This window comes from Drosophila miranda (assembly GCF_003369915.1).
Source record: "Drosophila miranda strain MSH22 chromosome Y unlocalized genomic scaffold, D.miranda_PacBio2.1 Contig_Y1_pilon, whole genome shotgun sequence".
Classification (NCBI taxonomy): Eukaryota; Metazoa; Arthropoda; class Insecta; order Diptera; family Drosophilidae; genus Drosophila; species Drosophila miranda.
Window position 1 is genome coordinate 24,972,205 of NW_022881603.1, and position 10,663 is coordinate 24,982,867.

At 46.1% G+C, this 10,663-nt stretch overlaps 3 protein-coding genes across 3 annotated transcripts; 2 read left to right on the forward strand and 1 right to left on the reverse strand.

Moving 5' to 3' along the window:
- Positions 1 to 826: 826 nt before the first annotated feature.
- LOC117191548 (protein arginine N-methyltransferase 5-like) lies at positions 827 to 2,509 on the reverse strand (the record flags this gene model as incomplete). The annotated part of the gene is made up of 5 exons (XM_033396380.1): positions 827 to 1,031; positions 1,103 to 1,614; positions 1,673 to 1,835; positions 1,886 to 2,051; positions 2,112 to 2,509. Coding segments are annotated over 5 exons (1,392 nt in total), but the record flags the coding sequence as incomplete, so codon positions are not given.
- A 2,776-nt stretch (positions 2,510 to 5,285) lies between these two features.
- On the forward strand, positions 5,286 to 7,974 carry LOC117191549 (protein naked cuticle homolog). The gene is made up of 3 exons (XM_033396381.1): positions 5,286 to 5,546; positions 5,596 to 6,106; positions 7,874 to 7,974. The coding sequence occupies exons 1-3, from the start codon at positions 5,446 to 5,448 to the stop codon at positions 7,919 to 7,921; spliced, it is 660 nt and encodes a 219-aa protein (XP_033252272.1). The 5' UTR covers positions 5,286 to 5,445; the 3' UTR covers positions 7,922 to 7,974.
- Positions 7,975 to 8,001: 27 nt separating this feature from the next.
- On the forward strand, positions 8,002 to 10,521 carry LOC117189471 (protein naked cuticle homolog). Its single transcript, XM_033394604.1, has 3 exons — positions 8,002 to 8,050; positions 8,100 to 8,622; positions 10,373 to 10,521. Exons 2-3 carry the CDS (start codon positions 8,116 to 8,118, stop codon positions 10,418 to 10,420), a joined length of 555 nt encoding a protein of 184 aa, XP_033250495.1. The 5' UTR covers positions 8,002 to 8,050; positions 8,100 to 8,115; the 3' UTR covers positions 10,421 to 10,521.
- Positions 10,522 to 10,663: the final 142 nt, after the last annotated feature.

Sequence of the window (10,663 nt, forward strand, 5' to 3'; positions counted from 1 at the left end):
TTTCTTCCTTTAGATAGTTGCCTCGCCGGTAACGGTGGTTTTAAGATACCACATCTTTTTCACCGTAGGCATGTTGGTCTCATGCACCATGCATGAGAACAGATCGAAGAACTGGGTCCATTTTAATAGATCCCCATCAAACTTTGGGATGCTGATGCGTGGAAGCTGCACGTTATCCGTGTTTGGTGTGGCTGATTTTGCCAATGCTCTTTGGACCTTACTTTCCAGTGTTAGGTAGGATTCCATGTCATATCCTCCTTCCACTGGGTCCTCGTATTCCTCATGAATTGTGAAGTGGACTTACTGCGCTTGAGTCCATAGTGATTTTATCAAATCACTTGATGTGCGTCCTTCCGCCTCTGAAGGTTGTTTCACATTGCGTTTAACCAAAGACTATACAATACGAAGATGTCGCATGAGGAACAAATGCTTTTTCAATTTTCGTTTGACGCTTCATCGTACGGGCGCGCGGGGCTAGTACTTCAATTCTCTTTTACCAAAGACTATACAATACCAAGATGTCGCATGAGGAACAAATGCTTTTTCAATTTTCGTTTGACGCTTCATGGTACGGGCGCACGGGGCTAGTACTTCAATTCTCTTTTACCAAAGACTATATTATATAGTCTATAGACTATACAATATAGTCTTTGGTATGACGCTACTTGAGTACGGAGATCCAGGGTGAGATCAAATAAATTCTTTTAAAATGCCACAAAAAAAACTACGAGAATGATTTCTTTAGCAACTTGTTTTGGAGCAGTACCTTCGTACCCAATCGCTGGCTAAAACAGAGTTCAAATTTATATTCCCTTTAGCTAATTATTTATAATATTTGTATTTTTATTGGTGGTCAATTCTCGAAAGATTGAATGTAACTAAAGTCGAATGTGGTAGCCACTTCCACCCGCATTGTGATGCTCCCAGGCCTCTCGTGTGCTCACCTGCCACTCGTACCACACCTTGTCCGCATCAACGCAGCGCCAGATCTTGACTGAGATTGTCTGTCCCTCCTTGAGGGTCCTCGGATGCTGCAAGAACACGATTAGAACGATTAACCATTATGATCAATGAAAAGCCGGGTCCGAACGCCATCACTTACTGTCGGAAAGAACATGGGAAACCACGAGAAAATGCCGGGCGTGTGGGTCAGTGGGTTGATGCTCAGGTGGATATCCTTATAAAGCATTGTATCAAAATAGCCACCAATGCCATGTAGCACGCAGTCTTTTTGGACAGTAAAAGAGATCTCCTTGCAGCGTGTATTGTCAATAGTCGCCTCACGATTCGGATGTGAGAATTCAAACAGCGCTTGGGGATTGTCAATGTGATAAACGTTTTTGAGGAGTGATACATAACCATAGTCGAAGGCTGGAACGGTGGTGTCCATCTGGCTGACATTCTGATGCAGCACTGCCGACATGATTGGATTGATGTACGACGTTGACTTGTAGGGTATGCTTATGCCATCCGTTTTGAGCAGCTTCAATGCGCCGTCAAGGCACTCTGGCGACAGTTCGTTATCCCCAAACGAGCCAAGCAGCTCGGAGACGAGAATATCAGCCTGCTCTGGAGGTGAAAAGTCGCGCATGTCCTTGGAGAATATGTGCACATCTAAATTATAATTAGAATCAGGATAACTCATATCCGTTTTTCACTCTCTGCTGCTTACCTTTGTCTTCCCAAAGAGTATCTACCATGTGGGAGAGGGTGCGAATGGCATTGGGATTCTTTTCGATGATGTAGAGTCGCACCTGACGCTTTGTCAGTTCCGCGGCATTAAAGATGGCCCTCGCTAAAGGACCACGTCCCCCACGCAGCAACATCACTACGGTCTGGAGGGATTATCTGGAATCTGCGCCCAATTGAAGACTAGTTTCCTTACCAGCTTGTTCGGCGCGTCTATGTCGCTCACTCGATCAATCAGAGCCGCTTTTACCGCGATCTGGTAGATTTTATACTTCACTGGATCCGACTCGAACACCTCGTATGTATAGCTATCCAGATTATCGAGGAGAGGTTGCAGTGGAATCTTCAGAACGTTTTCATAGCTAATTGGCAAAAGGTTAGTGTGCGGATGAAGGGTTCTACTCTGCTCCACAGACACTTACCTATTAAGAATGTGGCTGTCGTTGTGGTCACTGGCGAGTTTCCGCAAATAATCGGCGTACTGGGAAATAGACAGGCCATTCGGATTGGCGGAGATTATTATATTGGCCCGTGCCGAGAGAAAGTGGCCTATGACTATTTGCCACTGCTTCTGCAGAACATAGTAGTTGGCTTTGTTTCGGATGAACAGAGAGGACGGAATGATAATGGCTTTGATGGGCTCGCCCAGCCACAGGCGAACCGTCTCCTTACTGGGACGATCCAAGTCATTCAGCTCAATTACAACTTTCACTTTGCTGTTGTGCTTGACGGCAAAGCGCAGGCTATTCCACCAAGTCCATGGATCTTTCGCCTCCGCCTCGGCTATTTCTGCATTGTTGACGTCTTTGCGGTGCTCGCATCAGTGACATATCACAGAAGTCTGGATCCAAAACATCGTTGCTCTCGCTCTTATAGTCTTTGAGCACTAGGCGCTGAAGGGGACGGACAGACGGACGGACGGACAGACGGACAGACAGACATGGCTCAATCGACTCGGCTATTGATGCTGATCAAGAATATATATACTTTATGGGGTCGGAAACGATTCCTTTTGGACGTTACACAAATCCACTTTTACCACAAATCTAATATACCCCAATAGTCATTTTGAGTATCGGGTATAAAAAAAAACGAGGGGGAACGCTGCGGAGACCGCAACTCTACAGTTATACCCGATACTAAGTCAGTAGGAGAGACAGCCACTCCGGCAGACACCGCTAGTTTGAACGACACGACAAAGAGTGCGTGCGAGAGAGACAGAAAATCAGTCTGAGCGTGACGTCGGGGGCTGCGTAGCCAGTGCAAATTGATTTGTTCCTTTTGGCTATAAAAATGATCTGATCTGATCCAGATTCAGCAATCTGATAGATATGATCATTATCTATGATTCTGCGTTTTTAGTTTTCTCGTATCCTCAATATTGTGGATGCAACAGATTTTCGTCCTTTGTGGGGGCGGAAGGGGGCGGGGCGAAATTTTGAGATATACGTTTTAAAGTTAGATCTAACAGGAGTGCGGATACCAAATTTGGTTACTCTAGCCTTAATAGTCTCTGAGATTTTTGAATATCCCCAGATTTTCGTCCTTTGCGGGGGCGGAAGGGGGTGTGGCGAAATTTTGAAACAAAATCGTCTCGGTCCGATATATTAGGAGTGTGGATACCAAATTTGGTTGCTCTAGCTTTTATAGTCTCTGAGATCTAGGCGCTAATGTTTTACTCTAAGCAAAGCCGGCTATGCTACGTGTGTGTTAGAGAGAGACAGGGCGAGAAAAAATGAAATTGTTTTCTTGATTCTGGCTATAATAATTATACGATCTGGTTCAGATTTAGCACTCTAGAAGATATAGTCATCTTCTACGATTCTACGATTCGATTTTTAGTTTTCTCGTATCGTCGAAATTGTGGATGCCACAGATTTTCGCTGTTTGTGGGGGCGGAAGTGGGCGGGGCGAAGTTTTGAAATATTTTTGTATCAGTGACATATCACAGAAGTCTGGATCCAAAACATCGTTGCTCTCGCTCTTATAGTCTTTGAGCACTAGGCGCTGAAGGGGACGGACAGACGGACAGACGGACGGACGGACAGACGGACAGACAGACATGGCTCAATCGACTCGGCTATTGATGCTGATCAAGAATATATATACTTTATGGGGTCGGAAACGATTCCTTTTGGACGTTACACACATCCACTTTTACCACAAATCTAATATACCCCAATACTCATTTTGAGTATCGGGTATAACGAGGGGGAACGTTGTGAGTTGCTGCGAACACCGCAACTCTACGGTTATACCCGATACTAAGTCAGTATGGCTCTCCTCCGGCAGACGCCGCTAATATTAAACGACACGACAAAGAGTGCGTGAGAGAGAGACAGAAAATCAGTCTGAGCGTGAATTCGGGCGCTGCGTAGCCACTGCAAATTGATTTGTTCCTTTTGGCTATAAAAATGATCTGATCTGATCCAGATTCAGCAATCTGATAGATATGGTCATTATCTATGATTCTGCGTTTTTAGTTTTCTCGAATGTGCAATATTGTGGATGCAACAGATTTTAGTCCTTTGTGTGGGCGGAAGGGGGTGGGGCGAAATTTTGAGATACACGTTTTATAGTGAGATCTAACAGGAGTGCGGATACCAAATTTGGTTACTCTAGCCTTAATAGTCTCTGAGATTTTTGAATATCCCCAGATTTTCGTCCTTTGCAGGGGCGGAAGGGGGTGTGGCGAAATTTTGAAACAAACTCGTCTCGGTCCGATATATTAGGAGTGTGGATACCAAATTTGGTTGCTCTAGCTTTTATAGTCTCTGAGATCTAGGCGCTAATGTTTTACTCTAAGCAAAGCCGCCTATGCTACGTGTGTGTTAGAGAGAGACAGGGCGAGAAAAAATGAAATTGTTTTCTTGATGCTGGCTATAATAATAATACGATCCAATTCAGATTCCGCAGTCTTAAAGAGATGGTCATTCTCTACAATTCTACGTTTTTGGTTTTCTCATATCTTTAAAATTGTGGATGCCACAGATTTTCGTCCTTTGTGGGGGCGGAAGTGGGCGGAGCGAAGTTTTGAAATATTTTTGTAGCAGTGACATATCACAGAAATCTGGGTCCAAAACATCGTTGCTCTAGCTCTTATAGTCTTTGAGCACTAGGCGCTGAAGGGGACGGACGGACCGACGGACGGACGGACAGACGGACAGACAGACAGGGCTCAATCGACTCGGCTATTGATGCTGATCAAGAATATATATACTTTATGGGGTCGGAAACGATTCCTTCTGGACGTTACACACATCCACTTTTACCACAAATCTAATATACCCCAATACTCATTTTGAGTATCGGGTATAAAAAAGCCAACAGTTTTATATTTAATTGCTTAGTTACTGCTGCAGCAGTACTGCCCTATAACATCCCTCCCTTCTTTCCTTCACTCTCCTCACTAAGCGGCTGCCGTTTATGCTTACGTCTCTCAAACTGTTTTATGACCCTGCGGCAAGGAGTCTTTATGACTGCCTCGAGTCCTCCTCTGCGGTGCAGCTGGCAGGCGGGTGCCAAACCAGAATTGCTGTCAAGCGGGCGTTTAGCCACTTCAGCCACCAACAACTTTAACTTCAACTTAAAGCTGAAGTTGAATTGAAGTTGAATACAAAACTTTTCATCCTTACATTATGTATGCTTTCCGCTTTTCTACAAACTACATTCCCGTGCAGACTTCGACCTTGGTCTTCATAATGCGAATGTGTTCGTGCCCTGCGTAGTCGCATTCCATCCCTTGACAGCTCAACAATGTGGACCTACATGATGGCTGCCGCCCGCGGAGATCGGGTTAACTCAATGATGTCCACCAGAAGACGCCCCGAAACCGAATCCCCAAAATACGGATACAAGTAAGTTTATACATCGAGAGAGTGACTACTGTACTTATATGCATCGAAGCCTCTCCTCCCGCCCCATGTACCGCACCACCCGCTTCGTGGGACCCGCCTCCTCAGCGCCCGCCCAGTTGCAGCTGCCCCATCAATCGCACCACCAGCAGCCAGGGGCGTTGCCGGTCCCACCTCCACTCGAAGAGATTAGCGGTGGCTTGCTCGCTCCGTTTGCGCCAACCGCAGCGATTTCTGTCGAACAGGCAGCCAGCTCGATTCCCTTGGGAGCGGAAACCGATGAGCGCGTGGAGGTGCATCAACTTCATTATCCACGCAGAAGTTTGCAAAGGATCCATAGCCATGGAAATCAGGTTGAGGTGGATGACGACGAGGATGATGATGATTTCGGTGGGGCTAATGGTGAGGACAGCCAAGAGGAAGTCATTGCTCCGGCTGATCTGCAGCAGCATCGACACAAGCACCACCAGCTGCAGAACCATCGCCACCAACGACAACAGCAGCCGCACCAGCAGCACTCCAGTGATCCCAGCTACGTGGAAAACGGCAGAAAGCTGATACAGGTAGGAAAAAAGAAGAAAATGCACATCATTTTTCCATCGTGGCGTACATATAATTTGATTGGAGCTGAAGATAACCGATAGCACAGAGCAGATAACTGATCAACGATAGCCCCTCCAACCCATAACCGATACATTATGGCCGCCATTGTTCCGGGCCAGCATTCAAATATGTGGAAATCTAATTAAGTAATTGCTTTAATTGATTGACTCCACTGCTGCCTGCAGGAATTGGCCTAGTTTCTGGCCATACTGCATGCTTCATGCTCCATGCCTGTAGTGCGCTTGTTGTAAGAAAAAACGAGGGGGAACGTTGTGAGTTGCTGCGGAGACCGCAACTCTACATTTATACCCGATACTTAGTCAGTATGGCTCTCCTCCGGCAGACGCCGCTAATATTAAACGACACGACAAAGAGTGCGTGCGAGAGAGACAGAAAATCAGTCTGAGCGTGACGTCGGGCGCTGCGTAGCCAGTGCAAATTGATTTGTTCCTTTTGGGTATAAAAATGATCCGATCTGATCCAGATTCAGCAGTCTGATAGATATGGTCATTATCTATGATTCTGCGTTTTTAGCTTTCTCGAATCTGCAATATTGTGGATGCAACAGATTTACGTCCTTTGTGGGGGCGGAAAAAGGTGGGGCGAAATTTTGAGATACACGTTTTATAGTAAGATCTAACAGGAGTGCGGATACCAAATTTGGTTACTCTAGCCTTAATAGTCTCTGAGATTTTTGAATATCCCCAGATTTTCGTCCTTTGCGGGGGCGGAAGGGGGTGTGGCGAAATTTTGAAACAAACTCGTTTCGGTCCGATATATTAGGACTGTGGATACCAAATTAGGTTGCTCTAGCTTTTGTAGTCTCTGAGATCTAGGCGCTAATGTTTTACTCTAAGCAAAGCCGCCTATGCTACGTGTGTGTTAGAGAGAGACAGGGCGAGAAAAAATGAAATTGTTTTCTTGATGCTGGCTATAATAATAATACGATCTAATTCAGATTCCGCAGTCTTAAAGATATGGTCATTCCCTACAATTCTACGTTTTTGGTTTTCTCATATCTTTAAAATTGTGGATGCCACAGATTTTCGTTCTTTGTGGGGGCGGAAGTGGGCGGGGCGAAGTTTTGAAATATTTTTGTAGCAGTGACATATCACAGAAGTCTGGATCCAAATTATCGTTGCTCTAGCTCTTATAGTCCTTGAGCACTATACGCTGAAGGGGACGGACAGACGGACAGACGGACGGACGGACAGACAGACAGGGCTCAATCGACTCGGCTATTGATGCTGATCAAGAATATATATACTTTATGGGGTCGGAAACGATTCCTTCTGAACGTTACACACATCCACTTTTACCACAAATCTAATATACCCCAATACTCATTTTGAGTATCGGGTATAAAAAAGCCAACAGTTTTATATTTAATTGCTTAGTTACTGCTGCAGCAGTACTGCCCTATAACATCCCTCCCTTCTTTCCTTCACTCTCCTCACTAAGCGGCTGCCGTTTATGCTTACGTCTCTCAAACTGTTTTATGACCCTGCGGCAAGGAGTCTTTATGACTGCCTCGAGTCCTCCTCTGCGGTGCAGCTGGCAGGCGGGTGCCAAACCAGAATTGCTGTCAAGCGGGCGTTTAGCCACTTCAGCCACCAACAACTTTAACTTCAACTTAAAGCTGAAGTTGAATTGAAGTTGAATACAAAACTTTTCATCCTTATATTATGTATGCTTTCCGCTTTTCTACAAACTACATTCCCGTGCAGACTTCGACCTTGGTCTTCATAATGCGAATGTGTTCGTGCCCTGCGTAGTCGCATTCCATCCCTTGACAGCTCAACAATGTGGACCTACATGATGGCTGCCGCCCGCGGAAATTGGGTTAACACAATGATGTCCACCAGAAGACGCCCCGAAACCGAATCCCCAAAATACGGATACAAGTAAGTTTATACATCGAGAGAGTGACTACTGTACTTATATGCATCGAAGCCTCTCCTCCCGCCCCATGTACCGCACCACCCGCTTCGTGGGACCCGCCTCCTCAGCGCCCGCCCAGTTGCAGCTGCCCCATCAATCGCACCACCAGCAGCCAGGGGCGTTGCCGGTCCCACCTCCACTCGAAGAGATTAGGGGTGGCTTGTTCGCTCCGTTTGCGCCAACCGCAGCGATTTCTGTCGAACAGGCAGCCAGCTCGATTCCCTTGGGAGCGGAAACCGATGAGCGCCTGGAGGTGCATCAACTTCATTATCCACGCAGAAGTTGGCAAAGGACCCATCGCCATGGAAATCAGGTTGAGGTGGATGACGACGAGGATGACGACGAGGATGATGATGATTTCGGTGGGGCCAATGGTGAGGACAACCAAGAGGAAGTCATTGCTCCGGCTGATCTGCAGCAGCATCGACACAAGCACCACCAGCTGCAGAACCATCGCCACCAACGACAACAGCAGCCGCACCAGCAGCACTCCAGTGATCCCAGCTACGTGGAAAACGGCAGAAAGCTGATACAGGTAGGAAAAAAGAAGAAAATGCACATCATTTTTCCATCGTGGCGTACATATAATTTGATTGGAGCTGAAGATAACCGATAGCACAGAGCAGATAACTGATCAACGATAGCCCCTCCAACCCATAACCGATACATTATGGCCGCCATTGTTCCGGGCCAGCATTCAAATATGTGGAAATCTAATTAAGTAATTGCTTTAATTGATTGACTCCACTGCTGCCTGCAGGAATTGGCCTAGTTTCTGGCCATACTGCATGCTTCATGCTCCATGCCTGTAGTGCGCTTGTTGTAAGAAAAAACGAGGGGGAACGTTGTGAGTTGCTGCGGAGACCGCAACTCTACATTTATACCCGATACTTAGTCAGTATGGCTCTCCTCCGGCAGACGCCGCTAATATTAAACGACACGACAAAGAGTGCGTGCGAGAGAGACAGAAAATCAGTCTGAGCGTGACGTCGGGCGCTGCGTAGCCAGTGCAAATTGATTTGTTCCTTTTGGGTATAAAAATGAACCGATCTGATCAAGATTCAGCAATCTAATAGATATGGTCATTATCTATGATTTTGCGTTTTTAGTTTTCTCGAATGTGCAATATTGTGGATGCAACAGATTTTCGTCCTTTGTGGGGGCGGAAAGGGGTAGGGCGAAATTCTGAGATACACGTTTTATAGTAAGATCTAACAGGAGTGCGGATACCAAATTTGGTTACTCTAGCCTTAATAATCTCTGAGATTTTTGAATATCCCCAGATTTTCGTCCTTTGCGGGGGCGGAAGGGGTGTGGCGAAATTTTGAAACAAACTCGTCTCGGTCCGATATATTAGGAGTGTGGATACCAAATTTGGTTACTCTAGCTTTTGTAGTCTCTGAGATCTAGGCGCTAATGTTTTACTCTAAGCAAAGCCGCCTATGCTACGTGTGTGTTAGAGAGAGACAGGGCGAGAAAGAATGAAATTGTTTTCTTGATGCTGGCTATAATAATGATAAGATCCATTTCAGATTCCGCAGTCTTAAAGATATGGTCATTCTTTACAATTCTACGTCTTTGGTTTTCTCATATCTTTAAAATTGTGGATGCCACAGATTTTCGTCCTTTGTGGGGGCGGAAGTGGGCGGGGCGAAGTTTTGAAATATTTTTGTAGCAGTGACATATCACAGAAGTCTGGATCTAGCTCTTATAGTCTTTGAGCACTAGGCGCTGAAGGGGACGGACAGACGGACAGACGGACGGACGGACAGACAGACAGGGCTCAATCGACTCGGCTATTGATGCTGATCAAGAATATATATACTTTATGGGGTCGGAAACGATTCCTTCTGGACGTTACACACATCCACTTTTACCACAAATCTAATATACCCCAATACTCATTTTGAGTATCGGGTATAAAAAAGCCAACAGTTTTATATTTAATTGCTTAGTTACTGCTGCAGCAGTACTGCCCTATAACATCCCTCCCTTCTTTCCTTCACTCTCCTCACTAAGCGGCTGCCGTTTATGCTTACGTCTCTCAAACTGTTTTATGACCCTGCGGCAAGGAGTCTTTATGACTGCCTCGAGTCCTCCTCTGCGGTGCAGCTGGCAGGCGGGTGCTAAACCAGAATTGCTGTCAAGCGGGCGTTTAGCCACTTCAGCCACCAACAACTTTAACTTCAACTTAAAGCTGAAGTTGAATTGAAGTTGAATACAAAACTTTTCATCCTTATATTATGTATGCTTTCCGCTTTTCTACAAACTACATTCCCGTGCAGACTTCGACCTTGGTCTTCATAATGCGAATGTGTTCGTGCCCTGCGTAGTCGCATTCCATCCCTTGACAGCTCAACAATGTGGACCTACATGATGGCTGCCACCCGCGGAGATCGGGTTAACTCAATGATGTCCACCAGAAGACGCCCCGAAACCGAATCCCCAAAATATGGATACAATTAAGTTTATACATCGAGAGAGTGACTACTGTACTTATATGCATCGAAGCCTCTCCTCCCGCCCCATGTACCGCACCACCCGCTTCGTGGGACCCGCCTCCTCAGCGCCCGCCC